The following is a 22,284-nucleotide window of genomic DNA, read 5'->3' as shown; positions in this document are numbered from 1 at the left end:
TAAATTCAGTAATGCTCCAGTCTCAGCAGTTTGTTCTCTGACTTTATTCTGGCTGTCCTGGAACTCACTCTGTAGACCAGGCTGGTCTCAAACTCAGAAATCTGCCTGCCTCTGCTTTCCGAGTGCTGGGATTAAAGGCGTGCGCCACCACTGCCCGGCTTGTTTTGTTTTTAAGACAGGGTCATTTTATGAAGTTCTACTTGTCCTGGAACTCACTATGAAGACTAAGGTAGCTTCAAATTCAGAGATCCACTGAGCGCTAGTTTCATACAACATAGTGGGCTACAATGAGGAAATGTTAAATTGCTCAAAAGGAAGGATGATAATAACCAACATAAAAATCTCTTAAATTGCTGGGCGTGGTGGTGCACGCCTTTAATCCCAGCACTTGAGAGGCAGAGGCAGGTGAATTTCTGAGTTCCAGGCCAGCAGAGTGAGTTCCAGGGCTATACAGAGAAACCCTGTCTCAAAAAAAACCAAACCAAAACAAAACAAAAATCTCTAAATTTAGAGCCAAGTGTGGTTGTGCACAGTTTAAATCCCAGTGCTTAATCTGGCTAGATTTAACGGACTAATCTCATGAGTGTGAGGCTACGTCATGGTGAAAGCTACATAGTGAGATGAGTCCCTGTCTCAAAACAAAAATCAGAGCTGAGCGTGGTGGCACACGCCTTTAATCCCAGCACTCCGGAGGCAGAGGCAGACAGATTTCTGAGTTCGAGGCCAGCCTGGTCTACAGAGTGAGTTCCAGGACAGCCGGGGCTACACAGAGAAACCCTGTCTATAAAAACCAAACCAAAACAAAAAACAAAATAAAAAGGGCTGGTGAGATGGCTCAGTGGGTAAGAGCACCTGACTGCTCTTCTGAAGGTCCAGAGTTCAAATCCCAGCAACCACATGGTGGCTCACAACCATTCGCAACGAGATCTGGCGCCCTCTTCTGGAGTGTCTGAAGACAGCTACAGTGTACTTACATATAATAAATAAATCTTTTTTTTTTTTTTTTTTTTTTTTGGTTTTTCGAGACAGGGTTTCTCTGTGTAGTCCTGGCTGTCCTGGAACTCACTCTGTAGACCAGGCTGGCCTCAAACTCAGAAATCCGCCTGCCTCTGCCTCCCAAGTGCTGGGATTAAAGGCGTGCGCCACCACGCCCGACAATAAATAAATCTTTAAAAAAAAAACAAACAAAAAAAAAACAAAAAAAAAAAAAACAGGCCCTTAAATATTTCGACAAGATGAAGTCTATACTTAAGTTTTTGGTCTTGTTTGTTTGTTTGTTTGTTTTTAATGCAGACTGGTCTTGAACCTGCTATATATCACAAGCTAGCAGAGTTTGGAATCAAAGACATACGCCACCACAAACTCACAAACTGTCTTTTCTTTGTTTGTTTGTTTGGGGGGGGGGTGTTTTTTCATGACAGGGTTTCTTAGTGTTCTAAAACTTGGTCTGAGCTGGGCGGTGGTGGCACACGCCTTTAATCCCAGCACTTGGGCGGATTTCTGAGTTCGAGGCCAGCCTGGTCTACAAAGTGAGTTCCAGGACAGCCAGAGCTATACAGAGAAACCCTGTCTCGAAAAAACCAAAAAAAAAATAAAAATAAAAATAAATAAAAAAATCTGGATCTTCTGTTGAGAAGACACACTTTGCCAGGCAGTGGTGGTACACGCCTTTAATCCCAGCATTTGGGAGGCAGAGGTAGGCAGATTTCTGAGTTCAAGGCCAACCTGGTCTACAAGGTGAGTTCCAGGGCAGCCAGGGCTATACAGAGAAACCCTGTCTGGAAAAACCAAAAAAATCAAACAAAAAACAAGAGGGGGTAGGGGAGACTGGGAGAAGACACACCTTAAATCTGGACCATTAATTCAGATTTAATCTGGGCCAGGACTACTAGAATCATATATAAGGAGCTGGAAGAAGGAAGCTTTGGATCTTTGACTGCTAGCTCTCACCTGCTAGCAGGTCTGTTACTTCTTTCGGATTCCAGCTTATACTGAAGAGGACGTAAGACAGCCAGCCTTGAGGACTGAGTAGCTACCACAGCCAGCCAACTTGTAAGTCTTTCATCTTAATACTCTCTGTATATACCTATATATAGATCTATAAATTCTGTTGCTGTTGAGAACCCTGACTAACTCACAACAGCTTGTGAAACAGACTCAAGGTATCCAATGTCCTCCTCAGGCCTCAGCTGGTACCTGCATGTGCTTCCATCCATACCAACAGACACAATTTAAAAAAAAAAATTTTTTTTTTTTGCTAGGTATAAGGGCTGAAAACCAAAGTACCATGACTATGTCTTTTTGTAGTATGAAAGCTTTCTGACTGCCATTTTACATCCTCCGGCTTCTAAATTTTTTTTTTTTCGAAACAGGGTTTCTCTGTGTAGCCTTGGCTATTAACTCATGATGTAGACCAGGGTGGCTTTGAACTCAGAGATCCTCCTGCCTTTGCCTCGGGAAAACGTGCACCACCACCTCCTAGCTCTAAAATCTTAAATCTTTTAGAAATTCTGAGGTTGACTGACACAGTCTAACTGGGGGATGGCAAACCAAACATAAGTGATAAATAGGAATTCTTTGTTTATGTATTTACTTATTTTAGGCAGGTTCTCATTATTGTACATCAGATTCAAAGAGATCCATCTGGAAGTGAAGAAGCTGCATTCCGACCGGGGCTGAGCAGACAGACCCAGGTTCTGATCTTTGTTATTACGGGAGCTGCTCTTCAGCCCCTCTCCTGCTCTTGGACCTATGGATTCTCCATCTAGTGTTTCTTCTTATTCCTCCTCCTCCCTCTCCCCATCATTTTCTATGTCCCCTGTGAACAGTGACTTTAGCTTCCCTTCTGATAACGAGAGGGAGGGCAAGGGCACCCATGAGCTCAGGCCAGACACTGTGGGTCAGAGAGGAGGTTCCAGGCCCAGTCCAGGCCCTATCTGCTGCAGACATCAACCCAGGGTTTCTAGTAACCAACATACAGCACCTCATCTGGAACAGCAAGGATCTGAAGTCAAGAGATCAAGAGACGGTGAACTGGAGACGAGTCTGAACACCCAAGGATGTACTACAGAGGGAGATCTGCTCTTTGCTCAAAAGTGTAAAGAACTCCAAGGGTTCATACGACCCCTCACAGATCTACTGAACGGACTCAAGATGGGTCGCTTTGACAGAGGATTAAGTAGCTTCCAAAAGAGTGTGGCCATGGACCGGATCCAGCGCATAGTGGGTGTTTTACAGAAGCCTCAGATGGGAGAACGTTATCTAGGAACCTTGCTGCAGGTGGAAGGGTTGTTAAAGACTTGGTTTCCTCATATAGTTGCCCAGAAATCATCCTCAGGAAGTAGCAGGCACCAGATAAGCAAGCACTTTTCCAGTCACCACGGTGACCCGGGGGCTGCTTCTCCTGCACCTCTCCTAGAGAAGATGGGCCAAACACAGCTGGGACATTTAGTTTTGAAACCAAAGCATCCTTGGCATCTCACAGGATGGACAGCTATGAACCTCACCTGGATTCATAGCACTCCGATTTGTAACCCTCCCCTCAGTTCCCAAGGCTCCATCTGGCCACAGCCCCAGAGGCACTGGAGCCAGCATTGGTGTCATCCTTGTCCTCCAGAAAGGAGCACAGCCCTACACTCATTCTGCCCCGGGCACTCTGGTCCCACCAACTCCACTGTCTCCTGTCGTCCCTGGTGATCTGAAGAAACTGCCTGGCGAGGACCCTCGTTGCCACAGTTTGCCAGTAACACTGCCATCCTTTGTCCGCCTGTCCTGCCTACCACAGAGAGAGAGATGACTAAAGGACACCCAGAGCCACAAATGATTAGCCATCCCCCAGTTGCTCCGGATCCTCAGCCCTAACCCAGGCTCTGCTACTTTTCCCTGATTCCCAATTTGTATAAATGTATGTTTTGTGGTTTTTTTTTTTTTTTTTATAACTTTAATGTATTTGTGGTGAGGAAATAGAAATCCTTTCTGATTAAAGACATTTTTTTTTTTTTTTTTTTGGTTTTTCCAGACAGGGTTTCTCTGTATAGCCCTGGCTGTCCTGAACTCACTCTGTAGACCAGGCTGGCCTCGAACTCAGAAATCCGCCTGCCTCTGCCTCCCCAGTGCTGGGATTAAAGGCGTGCGCCACCACGCCCGGCTGACATTTTTTTTTTTTTTTTTTTTTTTTTCGAGACAGGGTTTCTCTTTATAGCTCTGGCTGTCCTGGAGCTCACTCTGTAGACCAGGCTGGCCTCGAACTCAGAAATCCGCCTGCCTCTGCCTCCCGAGTGCTGGGATTAAAGGCGTGCGCCACCACACCCGGCCGGCTGACATTTTTTTACTTAAAAAAAAAAAGAGATCCATCTGCCTCCCAGGAGTTGGTAATAAAGGCGTGCGTCATCAAGCCAGGGCAAAACTAGTAATTTTTACTACAAGCCACACCTATTAATAGTAGTAAATGGAGGTGTTTACCAAGAAACTACAACTCCCATGAAGCAACGAGGGAGAAGACAGAGTGGGTTTTTTTTTTTTTTTTCCCGCCTACTTTTTCTCAGTCCCATACTGGAAACAGGTGCTGGTGCTGAAATAATACAATATCCTTAAAATAGACGGAAAGGTGGGGCTTGATAACACGCACTCTAGTAAGGCAGCCGGAAGTCACTGTCTCGAGCAGCCCCGCCCTAAGGGAAGACACAAGGGGCGGCTCGGAAGTGACGACACCGAGCACGCCATTAAATAGCAGTAGGCCGCCCTCCCCGCCCTCTCGGTCTTAGCGCCATCTTCCTTGGTTAGTCGCGTTGTTTTCTGGCGTTCGGGTTTCCAGTGCAATCCGTTAACATCCGACCTCCACATTCGCTATCATCACAGCGGGCTAACGGCATTTTTCCCTCTTTATTTCTAGAGACTCCTACGCCATGAGAGCGAAGGTGAGCGGCTCTTAGGTGGTGAATCGGGCAGTGAGTCCCCGCCATGGTTCCTCTGCGGGCTTCCAGACGGTTTGCTTCGGGTGTTCGCAGTCGGGGAGAGGCTTAAAAACCTTGCTGGAGAAAAGATGGGGTGGGAAAATGAGGGATTCGGGTCTAAAACTGAGCCGGTGTCCTTTGTCAAACCCTGTGTTCTGAGCAGTTTCATGGCCTTGCCCAAGCCTGTCGCTAACATGCTTTTTTGTCTCCTTACATGATCGGGTTTTTTAGTGGCGGAAGAAGAGAATGCGCAGGTACGTTTAATTTATCTAGACTACCATGGAGCAGTGGGGCCAAGTTCGGTGTGGGATGTTTGGTTGTGATTGGAAGAAAATGTCTGGCGGGGAGGAGGCAGGATTCGACGCCCAGTACAGCAGAGCTGGTGCTTGTTAATCTCATCGTCTCTTGTACTCGTGCACTAAATGTACGTAGATTGATAGATGTGCAGAGGAAAAGAGTAAAACTCAGTTTTGTGTGCCTTCCATTCCAGGCTGAAGCGCAAGAGAAGAAAGATGAGGCAGAGGTCCAAGTAAGCCAGCCCGTGCACCCACGACGCCTGCAGGAGCAGAAGTGAGGGATGCTGAGGGCCGGGACAAGCTATCGGACTGTGTGCTGCCATCGGTAATGAGTCTCAGTAGACCTGGAACATCACCTCGCCGCGATCGCCTGGAGAAATGACCGCCTTTCTTACAACCAAAACAGTCCCTCTGCCCTGGACCCCCGGCACTCTGGACTATCTCTGTTCTCTTGTGGCCAAGTGTAGCTCGTGTACAATAAACCCTCTTGCAGTCAGCTGAAGAATCAAACTGCTGTTACGTGTTTTTTGCGGCTCCTTGGGGTGGGGACTCGAGTGTGGTTCTGTATAGGCGACATAATCTGGGTGTTTGATCTGGCTGGAGCCGGTTGAGTGAGTGTGCGTCCGAGGTTAAGTTACAGAGTTGGTGCGTTCACAGCGCCACTCCTACGTTTTGGGGGTATCACTGCGTAGAACCTGACGCTGTGCGAAGTTCCGGGTCCGTCGGAGTCCTGTTACTATGGTGATGCGCAAGGCTTGCTGGGAGCTTCCTGCTGCTAGAAGCACGCAAGTTGGACCATAGAGTGTGTTTCCGGGTCTGGTGGCTAGAGCGTCTCTTTCTTCCGCAGGAAGCGGAAGAACCGTAGGGTGGGCGGCTCTTTGTCGAAGCTAGAGGACCGGCAGGCGGCAGCAGCAACTACGGCGGCGGCGGCAGGTGAGGGAGGCGGGAGACTTAGGTGGAGGCCGCGCCCGGAGGGGAGGAGTCGGGGATGGCCCAGCGGCTGGGCTCTGCCGGGCCACACGAGCCTTCCCCAATCCCCCCGGAACCGACCTGGCTCTTCCTCGTTATCCAGGACAGAGCCCCTTTTCTCACTGACCTCGCTTCCCGAGCAAACGCCAGCCCCGTGACGTCACAGCCCTGCCCATCCCCTCCGCCTGATGTCACCCCGAGCCCCCCTCCCCTTTCACTTTTCGCTTCCTCAGTGTCCCAGTCACCTGGTCCACGGCTGAGTGCTGGCACCGCATCGCGGAGCCGGCCAAGCCAGAAGGCTTCCAGGGAAACTCGTAGGACTTTTCGTCAACTCTAGGGTGTTGGGGGATGGTCGTAATCACCGCCCCCGAGTCTAGTCTCGCCTTCCCACTGACACTAGTCAGTTGTTGCCCTTGTCCAGCTTTCAGGTTTGGCGTTCCGAACTCCAACCCTAGATCGGATTCTGAACCCCATATCCTTCTCATCTTGAGGTAAAGTTCCGCTAACCTTCCGTCACCAGGAACTGTTTTGTTTTTCAGTTCAGCTTCCCAATTTTTAATTGGTCGGTTCTAACCCTTATCCTTCTTAATAGGGACTTCTCCCTGTGATAGGTGAAGTGCACTTTGACCTCTTAAGGGAGCCTAAAAGCCACAAAGCTCTTAGCTTTTTGTCAGAATTCATTCCAATGTATGAAAACCACATCATATCCCTTTCACCTTTTTTCCCTTGTTCTACTCAAATCTCCGTTTTTTTGTTTCTTGTTCAGAACCCAGCAGTGATGTGGAGGTGGAGACTCACGGGAGCCCCGGACTTCACCTGAGCTACCTCAGGTATTAATTCTGGGATATTGGGGTGAGGAAGGCTATCATATCCAGTTATCTGCTTCTAGTGGGACTTGAAACATTGGTCAGGCTTTGAAGGCATTTAGTCTTCACCTGATCGTCATTTATGATCTTTTAAGGGCTTGTTTCTTACCAGTTGTTTCTTATATTCTGGGGCTCTTTTTCCCATCTTGTGTATTCCTGTGCATCTCTGACTTCTAATCTGGTTAGTCATTCTAGCGAAGTCAAGGAAACGGGGTGTGAATGGGATAGGTCAAAGAAATCAAGAAAGGTATCTTTATTCCCAAACGGAATGGAACAGGAACTTCTCTTATTTGAACAGTAGGGGGAGCCTGAGTCCTATTCAGGGAACATTTAAAAGATTAGACACGTGGTAGCAGGGACTCCCAGTCTTACTCAGGGTTAGAGAGAAGGGAGGGCTAGAATTAGGGCAGTGGACTGACATTCCAGAGCTCTCCTGAGAAACAGGAGACTTAAAAAGCTTTTATAGAGTCTATAAATAAAGAGGATTTTTATGGGGTAAGGAGTGCTATGGTTTGCTATCAGTGGGATTTTCATGGAGTGGGGTGGGGAGTGGGGGAGGAAAGGTCACCATTCCTATGAAAGTAACTCCTTCCCACCTTGTCCTTCGCACAGTTCGTCCTGGGGAATCTAAAAGTAGAAAGTTCAGCTCAGAACGTCTTTCCCTGACATGAGGGTGTTTGTGTGTGGACCACACTGGGAAATGGACAGGTTTAAGGGTTACCCTGTAGCTAGTGACACCAGTTTGTTTTTTTTTTTTTTTTACCAGGAATTTCTAAAATACATGGAGACTTGAGCTGAGTTCACGTAGAAGAGGGATTAAGGGAAGTTCTGTTTCTGGTGTTCCTTCTTCCACGAGTTCTCAAAGCTAAACAGCCCGTGTTAGAGCACTCTTTCCAGTCTCAGTCTGTTCACACACCAACACCTGTTTTAGTTTCTCCCTCACAACTTAAATGAGAGAAGGTAAAAATCTAACACTCTCCTCCCCTCCCCCTCCTTGGCTAATCATCATTAGTAAGATGAAGTGGCTTCATCCCAGCTCTCTCCCTCCTGTGTTAGCCAGGCAAGTGTGAATCACTCCAAACAAGACCAGGTGCACAAGGGCCTGGGCGGGACTTCTGGCAAGTCAGCCGGGCCAGCTAGAATTCTCCTTGGATTCTCCATCTCCCAAAGCCATTGCCCCAGAGGCCTGCCCACTGTATGGTCGGAGAGAGCTTTCCGGAGGACCGCTCTCTGACATAGTTCTCTTTTTTTAACAGTCGCCAAGAGTGGCAAGAAAAGGAAGAAGACCCTGAGTTGGGGGGGACCAGGATGCCTGACCGGGACAGCTATGCCAATGGCACTGGCAGCAGCGGTGGAGGCCCTGGAGGTGGTGGCAGTGAGGAGGCCAGTGGGGCAGGGACAGGCAGCGGGGGAGCCACCTCAGATGCCATTTGTAGAGACTTCCTGAGGAACGTCTGCAAGCGAGGCAAGCGATGTCGATACCGCCACCCAGACATGAGTGAGGTATCCAATTTGGGGGTAAGCAAAAATGAATTTATCTTCTGCCATGACTTCCAAAACAAGGAGTGTAGCCGCCCCAACTGCCGTTTCATCCACGGCTCCAAGGAGGATGAGGATGGCTATAAGAAGACAGGAGAGCTGCCTCCCCGGCTGAGGCAGAAAGTGGCCGCTGGGCTGGGTCTCTCACCCGCCGACCTACCCAATGGTAAGGAGGAGGTCCCCATCTGCCGCGACTTCCTCAAAGGTGACTGTCAGAGAGGAGCCAAGTGCAAGTTTCGTCACTTGCAAAGGGATTTTGAGTTTGATGCTCGCGGTGGAGGAGGCACTGGAGGTGGAGGCTCCACAGGCTCTGCTCCCCCAGGACGCCGTCATGATCTCTATGACATCTACGACCTTCCGGAAAGGGGCTTTGAGGACCACGAACCAGGCCCTAAGCGCCGGAGAGGTGGCTGCTGCCCTCCTGACGGCCCCCATTTCGAGTCCTACGAATGTAACTTGGCTCCGCTCCGTGGGGTTGAGTGCAGACTGCTAGAGGAGGAGAATGCCCTGCTCAGGAAACGCGTGGAGGAGCTGAAGAAGCAGGTCAGCAACCTGCTGGCCACCAACGAGGTACTTCTGGAGCAGAATGCCCAGTTCCGGAATCAGGCCAAGGTGATGACTCTGAGCTCCACTGCACCCGCGACTGAGCAGACCCTGGCCCCCACTGTGGGCACGGTGGCCACTTTTAATCATGGCATCGCCCAGACTCACACCACTCTGAGCAGCCAGGCTCTACAGCCTCGGCCTGTGTCCCAGCAAGAACTTGTTGCTCCCGCAGGAGCACCGGCTGCTCCCCCGACTAATGCTGCACCTCCTGCCGCTCCGCCGCCCCCACCTCCACACCTGAACCCCGAGATCACGCCGCTGTCAGCCGCTCTGGCTCAGACCATCGCCCAGGGGATGGCACCCCCGCCTGTTTCCATGGCCCCTGTAGCTGTGTCTGTGGCTCCTGTGGCTCCTGTGGCTGTGTCCATGGCCCAGCCCTTAGCAGGAATCACAATGAGCCACACCACTACTCCTATGGTGACTTACCCCATTGCTTCCCAGAGCATGCGCATCACAGCCATGCCACACTGACAGGACTAATGGATACTCTACTCCCTGTTACAGCATCCGAGGGCTGGGGTCACGGGGCCCTTCCCCACTTGCATAGCCCTCCCAGGCTCTGTCCGAAGGGCCACTCAGAAACTAGGACAAGAGACTACAAGGAATATACTTGGTAGGAGCATCTCCTGAGGCAGGGTTGTGCTGGTGTGTTCTCCCCACTCTTGAGAGGGGTCTCTCCTTCAGGCCTCAACTCAAACAGGCTTGCACAGGAGTGGAGACTGGAGCCAGCAGAGAGAAAGGACCGAGGGACCGTCTTTTCTCATAGGAAGTTGGGGGTATCCCTGGTCTTGTTTTCATTGTGAACAGCACAGATTCCAGCACTGGTGTGGGAGAGAGAAATTCCCCACCCAGACAGAGAGCCAGGAAAGATGGAGAAAGTGAAAGTCAGTGGTCAGGAGCAAAGACCTCATATGAGCCTTCAGATAGTTCAGGGCCCAAAAACACTCCTGGGCCCCTGGGAAGGCTGGGACCATAGTACTCCAACCCAGAGTAGGGGAACATTCACTTACCTCGCTTGGCCTGGAAATCTGTAGGGCAGTGCCCACTACTTTCCAAAGAAATAAAAGAACGTTATTTTTTAACAAAAGAAGTGAAAATTTCTTTGATGGCTGTTGGGAAGATTGGAGCAGAAAGTAGATCTCATGCCAACAAAAGGGTAAAGCCCTACCCCAGGTAGCCTGGGTAAGTCGGGACACAGGGTAAAGATCTCAAATGGCCAGATGGGGCTTTGGTTTGGGGAAGGCACTTTCTGGGATAAAAGAAATGGAGCCACCTAGTCTAGTTTAAAAATAGCCCTGTCTGTTTCTAGTCTCTGTCTTCATGTGCTATTCCCAGGTTGCCTTGGTAACCAGGGCTCTTAGGGTCATTCAGGGGGGCAGGTACTAAGGAGGGTGTGTATGTACTGAGATACGGGGATATGGGATGTTGTGTAGTTAACAGATGCCCTTATTCAAACAGCAGGACAGGTGGTGTTGCCTCTCCAAGCTGTTGATGGCAGTTTATGTCTTTCTGCTCCAACACATCTTGAGGGCCAGTGCTTTCAGCTTTCCAGGCTTCAGAAGTGCTAGGCAAAGATAGATGTGGTAGCCTTGCTCTAATCCTAGCACTTGGAAGGGAATGGGACCTGGGGATCAAGAGGTAGAGGTCAGCCTCAGCCACGTAGTGAACTCCAGGCCAACCTGAGGCCTTACCTTAAAAAGTAATAGTAAAAATAACATGGGAAGGGTATTAATCCTTTCTCTGCCTCTATACATGATCAGAAGGTTTTAAAACACTCAAGGGTTACTAAGGCCAATGGCCCCGGCTAAGGCTAATGTAATGGGGGGAGCAAACTTAGTACAGGAAGTGATACTGGGCTGTTATATCTCCAGTTACGTATTGGCTCTCCTATCTGGTTGATCACTCAGGGTGGTCACATGTGAGATTGGAGATGGGTGCTAGATCATGCTCAGTCACCGAAAAAGAATGTTTTAAAATTAGGGAGTTCTGTTGCCCATGCCTATAATCCCAGCTACTCTACGCTGCTGAACTGAGGGGAGGAAAACACGAAAGACAGTATGTGTAATAGAGAGAGATGCCCAGCAAGTAAAGACACCTGCTACCAGCCATGCTATGCTGCCTGAGTTATACATAGAAGAGAACCAGGGACTGGAGAGATAGCTCAATGGTTAAGAACACTGGCTGCTCTTCCAGAGGACCCAGGCTCAGTTCCCAGCACCCACCTGGTGGTCCACAACTTCTGTAACTCCAATTCCAGGGCTTCTGACACCCTCACACAGATAATACCTACAGGCAAAACACCGGTGAACATAAAAATAACTTATACATTAAAAATACACAAATTTTGTAAGTTGGCCTCTGAGCTTCACACACTAGAGCCTGGCACATGCTCATACACACTTTTTAAAAGTTTGATTTATTTACTAATGGTTTTTGAGACAGGGTTTCTCTGTGTAGTCCCAGCTGTCCCAGGATTCCCTTTGCAGAGTAAGCCAGCCTCCAATTCAGAGACCCACATGACTCTACTTCCCAAGTGCTGGGATTAAAGGTATATGTCACCATGCCTGGCAGATACAAATTTTCTAAAATGGGTAAATGCTGTTTTATGTATTTTAGAAACATCTTGTTAAACTTAATGTTTGTTTTTTGACACAATTTTGGATTATTAAAAGAGATGGCTTATGAATTGTTAGGAATATTATTACCTATACCAGCATGAATTATCAAATCCTACTGTTGGGGTAAATATTATTTGGGGATTTCTACCCCACATTAGATCATTTAGTTCCCAAATGAAAGACATAAAACTGTTATATTTATAAGCCTTAAAGCACTAGAGCTGGGCAGATATCAACTCTCAATGCTATTTTGTCTTATTAATAACCCCAAGACAATACTTGCCATGCTCCATCCGGGCTACTCCTACTCCAACTGGCTGCCACTTATGGCCATGTCTCACATCCTCCTACCCCATGGTAACTTTTTCCTTTCTGCTCCCTCTTTCATGGTCTCTGCCTCCAACCCAAAGCTCCACTATTACCTCCCTTCTGCCCAGCTACAGGCTGTAGGCATCTTTATTAACCCATCATGGATAAGGGTGGGGACAAGGTTTATATATGGTATTATGTGCGGCTCTCCTCAGGCTTGAGACAATTAGACCTTGGGATACAGAATTTAGCATTACAACTCATAGCAATGGACCAAACCTCAACAGCCTGCCTCGTCCTTTATGTCTTAAGAAGAAGTAAATTTGGCAACTATGAATATACTCCAGCTACAGATCACCAGCAGTGCACATGTAGCTGACCTTGTTGGGCTTAACATGGTTCATTGCAGTGGAAGAAAAGTGTATCGTTGAGCATCAGAAAGTGCGCCAACATGAAGGCAGTAAAGCATAGAGAGGCTGGGGCATGATAGCACAAACTTGTAATCCCAACACTTGGAAGGAAGGGCAGAAGATAACTTGCAGAGGACCAAAGTTTAGTTCCCAGTAGCCATATGGCAGCTCACGACCACCTGTAACCCATCTGCACTCAGAGCACCTGCAGTCCACATGTACATACACACAGACTCACAGGTCTAACAAACATACATACATACATAATTTTTAAGACAGGAGAGATGATTTGGGCATTTGTGAGTGTTGTTCTGGATCAGTTGTTATCAAGGAGACAGGGTCATTCTATAAGCAGGCATCTTTGTATTTTTTTTTTTAAGATTTATTTATTATTATATCTAAGTACACTGTAGGTGTCCTCAAACACACCAGAAGTGGGCGTCAGATCTCATTACAGATGATTGTAAGCCACCACGTGGTTGCTGGGATTTGAACTCATGACCTTCAGAAGAGCAGTCAGTGCTCTTAACTGCTGAGCCATGTCTCCGGCCCATAAGCAGGCATCTTTAAAAGATGCAGGCTGCTTCACTGGCGATGCAGCAACCATCACTAGTTTAGAAGCAGATGTTTGCTTCTCTGTGGCTTGCACACTAACCTTGTTCTGTGCTTAAGAGTGTGGATTAGTTTTATTTATTTATTTTTTGTCTTCATTAAGACAGCCTGGTGCTGATATTTTCTATTTGGTTCAACACAAAACTCACTGTAAGCCCATGAGCTCAGTGATGAAACCTGGCTGGCTGTATCCGGCAGTTAGATGGTGTGTGTGTATGTGTGTGTGTAGGAGATTGGGAACTGCTTGCTTCTCAGTGCTTAAGTCATGCAGATAAAGGGTGCTTGTCTGTGTGCATGGGTATTGAGCCTTGGAGAAATGGCTCAGGGATTAAAAGCACTTGCTGCTCTTGCAGAGAACCTAAGTTCAGTTCCAAACACCCACAGAGCAGCTCAAAACTGTGTTACTCCAATTCTAGTGAATTCTGGTTTTGATTGTTTGTTTTTCTTTCTTTTTTTTTTTTTTTTTAGATTTATTTATTTATTATATGTAAGTACACTGTAGCTGTCTTCAGACACTCCAGAAGAGGGCATCAGATTTCGTTACGGATGGTTGTGAGCCACCATGTAGTTGCTGGGATTTGAACTCCGGACCTTTAGAAGAGCAGTCGGCGCTCTTAACCACTGAGCCATCTTGCCAGCCCCCTGTTTGTTTTTCAAGACAGGGTTTCTCTGTATAGCCCTGGCTGTCCTGGAACCCCCTCTGTAGATCAGGCTGGTCTCGAACTCAGAAATCCACCTGCCTCTGCTTCCCAAGTGCTGGGATTAAAGGTGTGTGCCACCACGCCCAGCTCAAATGCTTATTTTAATGCCCTTTCATAGCCTCTGAGAGCACCAGGCACACAAATGGTGCACATACATGCATGCATGCATGCAGGCATACCTTGATACAAATAAGAATCAATAAATCTTCAAGGAAAAAAAAAACTGTTGTTGGGGCTGGAGAGATGACTCAGCAGTTAAGAGCACTGGCTGCTCTTCCAGTGGTCCTGAGTCCAATTCCCAGCAACCACATGGCTAACAACCACCTGTAGTAAGATCAGATGCCCTCTTCTGGTGTGTCTGAAGATAGCGACAGTGTACTCACATACATGAAATAAATAAATCGGAAAAAAAAAAAAGAAAGAAAGAAAAGAAAAACAACAAAAAACAAAAACAAAAAACCTTGTGACACAGTTAAGTAGGATTTGAAGAATAGAAAAGAACACAGTGGTGTTACATGTGGGAGATTGCAAGTTTCCAGTGATGAGCCCAAGAGCTGTTTAATTAAAAAAGAAACAGACGACAGATGGCTCCGAGGTTAAGTGTATAATCACCTATGTTCATACACACGCACACACACACACACACGTATATACACATATAAATATAAACATATATAAATATCTCCATTGAAGAGTTAAAGTAAAGATCAATAGGAGGCCATTTGACTATCATATGTGAGGTTCTGAGTTCAAAATCCAGCATTGAAAAGGAAGGAAAATCATTTTGCCAGCCAGGTGTGGTGGCGCATGCCTTTAATCCCAGCACTTGGGAGGCAGAGGCAGGCAGATTTCTGAGTTCGAGGCCAGCCTGGTCTACAGAGTGAGTTCCAGGACAGCCAGGGCTACACAGGGAAACCCTGTCTTGAAAAAAAAATTTTTTTTTAATTAGAAAAGAGTTCAAAGATGGGAGCAGTGACACACACTAGGGAGGCAGAGGCAGGCAGCCTGGTCTACAGCTTCAGAACAGTGAGGGCTATATGGACCTGTGTCAAATTAATAAATGAATAAGTTCAAGTCCAGTTTTGGCAACTGAACAAGTTTGAGGCCAGCTGGGGCTATATAAGACCCTGTCTCAAAAAACAAACAAACAAACAAAAACCAGACAAGGGGCAAGTGATAGAGACCAGCGTAGCCAAAATGGCGTTATATAAGAATCAGAGAAGCTGGGGGAAGAGCCAGCCAACCTCTGGGCTGGAGAGTTTGAGGTAGGTGTCAGGGTATACCAGCCAGAAGGACCCTGTAACAGAAGTCCTGAGGGAGACTGGTGGCCTGAGTCCCCTTTGCTATGTTAACAGGCATCTCAGTGAGCCAGTTTGTCCTGACAATGAGTGCCTGCTGTTCTTGTACAGGAACCAAACTACCACCATCTTCAAGCATTCTCCCAGGGCCTGCTCACAGAAGCTCATCACAGCTGGGCCTCCTGACCATTTCCATCCCTCCTAGAAGGCAGAAAGGTCATGTGACCCTCACCTGAGTATCCAGCCAGTCCTGCCAACCACCGGCATGCAATTCTGCCCTAATTGCCTTGGGCTCATTGTTCTTGGGGGAGGGGCTAGAGGATATAAGTGGGAAAGGCTGAGGGGAAGGGGCCTTCTCTGTGCATCTGGAGAAGCCATCATCCCTCCTGGGTGCAGACCTTCCAGGGTGGCTGCTTTAAAGTCACCTGTGCTCCTGTTTGTAACTCTCACTCACTGCTCTGTAAGTAAGCCTAAGAGTCCACTGGTTCCCTGGTGAACTTTGGTGGACTTGTACCTTGGTTTGTCTTTGGAACTTTAGAACGTGTGTCTCCCCCAGAGGAGTTAGTAACACTGTCCACGAAGAGGACCTGAGTTTGGTTCCCAGCACACCCAAGTCAGCAGCTCACAATCACCTGTTATTCTAGCTATGCACATGCACACTCGTGGACAAGCACACACAGGCATGCACACTTACTTTTTTTTTTTTTTTTTTTTTTTTTGGTTTTTTGAGACAGGGTTTCTCTGTATAGCCCTGGCTGTCCTGGAACTCACTTTGTAGACCTCACCCATCCTCTTCTGTTTCTACTTGCTCACATGTGGGAATGTGGAGAGCCTGGGTAAAAGAAAGAAATGTGCTCAGGAAGTCTAGATCCTGCCAGGCCTGGGGCAATAGAGAAAGGGAAGTAAAACTTAATATTACTCTTTGTAAGCCGGGCGTGGTGGCGCACGCCTTTAATCCCAGCACTCGGGAGGCAGAGGCAGGCGGATTTCTGAGTTCGAGGCCAGCCTGGTCTACAAAGTGAGTTCCAGGACAGCCAGGGCTATACAGAGAAACCCTGTCTCGAAAAAAACCAAAAAAAAAAAAATATATATTACTCTTTGTAGACTCACTTTGCTGGCCTCGAACTCAGAAATCCTCCTGCCTCTGCCTCCCGAGTGCTGGGATTAAAGGCGTGCGCCACCACGCCCGGCCACGCCCGGCCTCTCTCTCTCTTTTTTAAAGCTTTGTTTATTTTATGTATGTGAGTGAGTGAAGATACTGTCTCTGTCTTCAGAGACAGCAGAAGAGGACACCAGATCCCATTACAGGTGGTTGTGAGCTACCATGTGGTTGCTGGGAGTTGAACTCAGGACCTCTGGAAGAGCAGTCAGTGCGCTTAACTGCTGAGCCATCTCTCCAGGCCATGGCAGACTTGATTCTTCGACTGTAATAAACCTATATAGAGTCAACCAGGGCGGCAGCACTATCCGACTGACAGTAGCTTTTAAAATGAGCACAGAGCCGGGCATGGTGGCGCACGCCTTTAATCCCAGCACTCGGGAGGCAGAGGCAGGAGGATTTCTGAGTTCGAGGCCAGCCTGGTCTACAAAGTGAGCTCCAGGACAGCCAGAGCTATGAAGAGAAACCCTGTCTCGAAAAACCAAAAAAAAAATAAATAAATAAATAAATAAATAAAAAAATAAATAAGTAAAATGAGCACAGAAGAACGCTTCATCAAACCTTTGAAAAGGAGTACAGAAGAAAGGTTCATCAAATCCTGTTTCCTCTTCCGTCTTCCAGAGTGTGCTGAGATCAAATACCACATCCAACCCCGTGCTTCCCGCCGAAGTTTATACACACAACCAGGAAGTGTAGGTACTCAGCTCAAGCCTTGTTCATGAGACGCGGCCTCTTACAGTTTATCACCACCAGGTGGCGCTTAAGGCACAAAATTGACAACAGATGGAGCCCCACCCTGTTTGTGCGGTTAAGGCACAGCACCCCGTGGCTCCTGAATCCGATCTGTGACAAAACCGGCCTGAAAAATGTTCTGTGCACCATATAATAATGTCTATGTGAAGGTCTCATGATGTGGTGGGTCGAGGAAGAAAAAGTTAGAAATGCATATACCTCCGGAGCTCAGCTGGTCTATTCAGCAGGAGCCTTTTCCTTTACGGAGGTGCGGTACAAGTTTTGGTGTGTGGAGAGTCCTTCAACTAAGGAAGTTCCTCACTTTGCAGTGATGGTAGTCCCAGCAAGCAGATCACCCATCCTCTTCTGTTTCTACTTGCTCACATGTGGGAATGTGGAGAGCCTGGGTAAAAGAAAGAAATGTGCTCAGGAAGTCTAGATCCTGCCAGGCCTGGGGCAATAGAGAAAGGGAAGTAAAACTTAATATTACTCTTTGATGCAGAATAGATTTTGAGTCTTGTGTTTTTCTGCTTAGCAGGGGAAGTAGGGTTGGTTAGAAGAGAGAGATTAGGTTTGTAGCTGTGCGTCTTAGTCACTGTCCCACTGCTGTGAAGAGACATAATGACCAAGGTAGTTCCTATAAAAGAAAGCATTTAACAGGAAACTTGCTTACAGTTTTAGAAAGTTTAGCCTAGGCTGGAGAGATGGCTCAGCAGTTAAGATCACTGACTGCTCTTCCAGAGGTCCGGAGTTCAAATCCCAGCAACCACATGGTGGCTCACAACCATCTGTAATGGGATCTGATGCCCTCTTCTGGTGTGTCTGAGACAGTGACAGTGTACTTACATACAGACATATATGTAATAAATAAATAAAATCTTTAAAAAAAAAAGTTTAGCCCGTTATATCATGGAAGGGAGCTTGGCAGCCCTTGAGGCTGGTGCTGGATAAACAGCTAAGAGCTACATCCTTCTGTGTAGGCTTGGCATGGACTTTAGCACCTTCCAAGTGCATCTTCAGTGGTATACTTCCTCTAACAAGGCCACACTTCTTAATCCTTTCAAGCAGTGCCACTCCCTGGTGACTAAGCATTCAAATCCATGAGCTTATAGGGCCATTCTCATTCAAACAGCACGAGCTGGTGATTTTTATCTGGCTTGGAGCTGTGTTTCCTCAAAATTGCTTTAACACCCCCACCCCCACCCGTTGCGGTCCAACGTCTCTCCCTCAGCTCATCCAGGACTTTGGCCCTGGGTCTATTAGGTCTTGGAGGACCAGGAGATGATGGATAACTCTGGAAAGGTCAGGCAGCTCACAGACACTTGTCATCAGGTAACCCAAACAGACCTTGAGTTTCTAATCCTCCCACCCCTACCTCTTGAGTACTGACTGAGATTACAGGTGTATGCCACCACTGCACCTGGTTTTATGTGGTGCTGGGGATGGGACCCACGGCTTTGAGTATGCAGGGGTCTTAGTTTGGGTTTCTATTAATGTGACAAAGTACCATGACCCAAAAGCAAGTTGGGGAAAGGTTTTATTTGGGTTACATTTCTACACTGTAGTCTATCACTGAAGGAAGTCAGGACAGGAACTCAAACAGGGCAGGAACCTGGAGGCAGGAGCTGATGCAGAGGCCGAGAAGGGTGCTGCTTACTGGCTTGCTCAGCCTGTTTCTTATTGAATTCAGGACCACAATCCCGAGGATAGCTCTACTCACAATGGGCTAGACCCTCCCGCATTGATCACTAAGTAAGAAAATGTCCTGCAACTGGGTCTTATAGTGGCATTTTCTCAATTGAGGCTCCATCCTCTGATGACTCTAATTTGGGGCAAGTTTGACATAAAACAAGTCAGTTCACCAGGCAAGCACTCCACTCACTCTTCCCTGTCAGTTTGATCAGAGAAGTCATGGATCCATCAGAGTTGGGGCTCCAACCAGCATATGTTCTGCAGAGAGGAGGGTGACCACAGAGGGAATGTCCTACTGTCTTCAAGGGAAGCCATGTGATCAGTGAAAGGACGGGAATCAGAAACACCCAAGACCAAATTCTCAACACAAAGGAGATTTATTTTTTTATTTTTTAATGTGTTATCTTTTTTTTATTAGATATTTTCTTTATTTACATTTCATATGTTATCCTGAAAGTTCCCTGTACCCTCACCCCGCCCTGCTCCCCTACCCACCCACTCCCACTTCTTGGCCCTGGCGTTCCCCTGTACTGGGGCATATAAAGTTTGCAAGACCAAGGGGCCGCTCTGCTCAATGATGGCCGACTAGGCCATCTACAAAGGAGATTTATTGCCCCAGAGGGACAAGGGACAAAGGACTGTCTCTGGATGGAGAGGAGACAGACATGGCCCGTAGGCAAATGGCAGTTCAGAAAGGGAAAAGGAGAAAGAACCTCATGTTGGGGTGAGTTGGTTAATTTTGATCAGAAGTGTTGATATGGGTAGCAAGGAGGTTTCTCACTACTGGACTTAATGCTTTCGTAACTGGGCCTTGGTGTTTTGTCTCAAGAATGTGTCTGTGGCCAAATAAGGGAATGTACCTTGGGGGCTAGCTTTAGGAATGTAATCTTAACAGTTTAGCAAGGCAAAGGGAAAGGAGGAAGGGGGAGACCTGACAGAGCCATGTTTGTCAGGCTTGGGGCTGCTCCTTTCAGCCAGCAAGACCCTAAACTGTTTCAGCAGATCCCACAACTGGTAGGAAAAAGAGCTAAAGGAAACAACAGACTCTTCCCCAAATTCTTACAAGTAGCGCCTGAGGACCCCAACTGGCCACAAGAAGAACAAAATGTGTTCATTTTGTGGCCACTTATATGTTCTTAAACACCCAAGGAAAATGTAACCAAAACAATGTTACAAAATTACCAACCCTAACCAGGATTCTTACCCTGACCTGGTTTAGTTGGGGGTCACCTATGACCAATGCTTTTTTTTTTTTTTTGGACAGGGTTCCTCTGTGTATCCCTGGCTGTCCTGGAACTCACTCTTTAGACCCAGCTGGCCTTGAACTCAGAAATCTGCCAGCCTCTGCCTCCCAAGTGCTGGGATTAAAGGCATGCGCCACCACTGCCTGGCCATTTATGGTCTTAAAGTCCTACAAAGGCAGTCATTCAATTAACTAGCCCACCTAAAAACCTTAATTGTCCTTTGTATAGAGAATCTCTTGTGCAGTGTATGGAAGGATCACCTGTTAATAAAAAGCCTATGGCCAATGAGGCAGGATTATAAGGTAGGACATCTGGCACAGAGAGAGAGAGAGAGAGAGAGAGAGAGAGAGAGAGAGAGAGAGAGAGAGAGAGAGAGAGAGAGAGAGAGAGAGAGAGAGAGAGATTCTGGGAAATAGTCAGGCACAGGAGATTCACCCTGAACTCTGGAGAGATGGTTGCAAGAATCTGAGGAGAGGTAACCAACCAGGTGGCAGGACTTAGAAAAGAATAAACAGGTAATTAAGTTATAAGGCAGACGGGGGAACAAGCCAAAACTTATAGCATTTATTCATGAAATATTAGGTCTCAGAGTCATTATTTCTGGGAACAAAGAGGCTGTGTAGAAAAGCTTATGGTTACAGTCCTTTGAAACTCTCAACCTTGGAGGGCCTTCCGCTGCATCTCAGTTGACAAAATTAATAGCTAGGAGCCTCTTCTTTTAACAATCCCATAGTCAAACTTAAACCCTGCTGCCTACTGCCAGGCCCTAAAGCTAGCACACGGATGGGAAGATGGTACTAGCCCAGAGAAAGCAACCATTGCCATCAACCCCAGTTTTCCACCACTGAGGAATTCTCAAAGTCCAAGCAAAGGATGTCAAAGCCTGGCCATGGTCACCACTCTCTCCCATCTTTAACAGTGCTAACCAGTACCAACCCACACACCTCTCGACCTTGGAAGGGTTCCCCAATGATTCCACCTCCCTGACAGTCATGAGGAAATGCAGAAACAAAGCCCAAATCTAAAGCCAAAAATAAAGAGACAAGAGCCATTGAGGTGGTTAGATGTCTGCTGCCAAGCTTGACAGCCGGAGGAGCAGACCTGACCATGACTTGTGGTGCCTTGATGTCAACAGTTAGATGCCCAAGTTCACCTAACTCCTCATTAGCTCCTCCCAGACAGCCAGAAAGGAACAAATGGAACTGTAACATTTATTCTGCAACAAGATAGCCCGGTGCCCACACTACTCAATTATTATTAGTGCACACAAATGACTCATGTGACAAGATTAGCTAAGTCTCAACTGCTATGGAGGGATACCATTTTGTCTCAGGGCTGTGGTTCTGAGAATCCATTCATTGTATTTGTGTTTCTGCCCTTGGTGTGTGTGTGTGTGAGAGAGAGAGAGACACAGAGAGAGAGAGACAGAGAGAGAGAGACAGAGAGAGAGAGACAGAGAGAGAGAAGCGGAGGGGGGGGGGGTGGGGGGGTGGAGCATGTGGTTCAAGCAAGACCTGTGTTGCCCTGACTGTTCTAGAACTCACTTTGTAAACTGAGTTGGCCTCAAACTCAAGAGATGTACCTGGGCCGGACAGTGGTGGCGCATACCTTTAATCTGAGCACTTGGGAGCAGAGGCAGGCAGATTTCTGAGTTTGAGGCCAGCCTGGTCTTCAGAGTGAGTTCTAGGACAGCCAGGGCTACACAGAGAAACCCTGTCTCGAAAAACCAATAAAATAAATAAATAAATAAATAACCCACCCAACCCCCCCCAAAAAAACCCAAAAAAAGAGATCAACCTGTCTTTCCCTCCTAAATGGTGAGATTAAGGTGTCTGCCACCATATCCAGCATATTCTTTAAAATTTTTATCTGTAAAGCTTTGACGCCATCTTGGGGTCAGCTTAGAACACCCCAGATACCAAGTTATCAGCACAAAGATGTATTATCCAAGAGGGACAAGAAGGGGTGCAGAGGAGGGGGGAATAGACAGAGAGCAAGCAGCAGACAGTTTTTGCAGGAGTGGGTTTTTAAGGGGAAAAAATAAATCTGTGCTAGGGTGAGTTGGTGAACCCTGATTGGACAATGTTAGCCAAGTGATGAATTCTGATTGTTGGACCTTGGTGATTGTCTCAGGAAAAAGTCAATGGCTAAATGAGGGAACAGACCTAGGGGGGCTAGCTTTCAGAATGTAATCTAATGGTTTAGCAAGGGAATGGAAGTGGGGTGGGAAGGCGTGTGTGCAGTGCTTGGGTCTGCTAGAGTGTCCTTCATTCCTTCCTTT

At 47.5% G+C, this 22,284-nt stretch overlaps 2 protein-coding genes across 7 annotated transcripts; both read left to right on the top strand.

Moving 5' to 3' along the window:
• The first annotated feature begins 2,701 nt into the window (after positions 1 to 2,701).
• Positions 2,702 to 3,861, top strand: LOC110302813 (circadian-associated transcriptional repressor-like). The gene is given in 3 exon segments (XM_021173549.3): positions 2,702 to 3,557; positions 3,559 to 3,752; positions 3,755 to 3,861. Coding segments are annotated over 3 exon segments (1,107 nt in total). The 5' UTR covers positions 2,702 to 2,751.
• Positions 3,862 to 4,675: 814 nt separating this feature from the next.
• Positions 4,676 to 11,181, top strand: Zc3h10 (zinc finger CCCH-type containing 10). Of its 6 annotated transcripts, XM_085843284.1 has the most exons (7): positions 4,676 to 4,777; positions 4,892 to 4,916; positions 5,184 to 5,206; positions 5,443 to 6,181; positions 6,984 to 7,047; positions 7,850 to 8,043; positions 8,340 to 11,181. In XM_085843284.1, exon 7 carries the CDS (start codon positions 8,392 to 8,394, stop codon positions 9,697 to 9,699), a length of 1,308 nt encoding a protein of 435 aa, XP_085699410.1. In that variant the 5' UTR covers positions 4,676 to 4,777; positions 4,892 to 4,916; positions 5,184 to 5,206; positions 5,443 to 6,181; positions 6,984 to 7,047; positions 7,850 to 8,043; positions 8,340 to 8,391; the 3' UTR covers positions 9,700 to 11,181. The 6 variants fall into 6 exon arrangements, with proteins under 6 accessions (XP_085699410.1, XP_085699409.1, XP_021030038.1 ...); XM_085843283.1 differs by having other exon boundaries at positions 4,718 to 5,046; XM_021174379.3 differs by having other exon boundaries at positions 4,721 to 4,916.
• The last annotated feature ends 11,103 nt before the right edge of the window (positions 11,182 to 22,284 follow it).

Source organism: Mus caroli, unplaced genomic scaffold (assembly GCF_978045245.1).
Source record: "Mus caroli unplaced genomic scaffold, Mus_caroli_1 scaffold_9, whole genome shotgun sequence".
Lineage (NCBI taxonomy): Eukaryota > Metazoa > Chordata > Mammalia > Rodentia > Muridae > Mus > Mus caroli.
Note: the sequence above shows the minus strand (reverse complement) of the source record. Positions and strands in the feature narration are given on the sequence as shown.

Coding starts and splice junctions, on each gene's coding strand:
- Zc3h10 (XM_085843284.1), top strand. CDS start 8,392: ATGCCTGACCGGGACAGCTATGCCAATGGCACTGGCAGCAGCGGTGGA.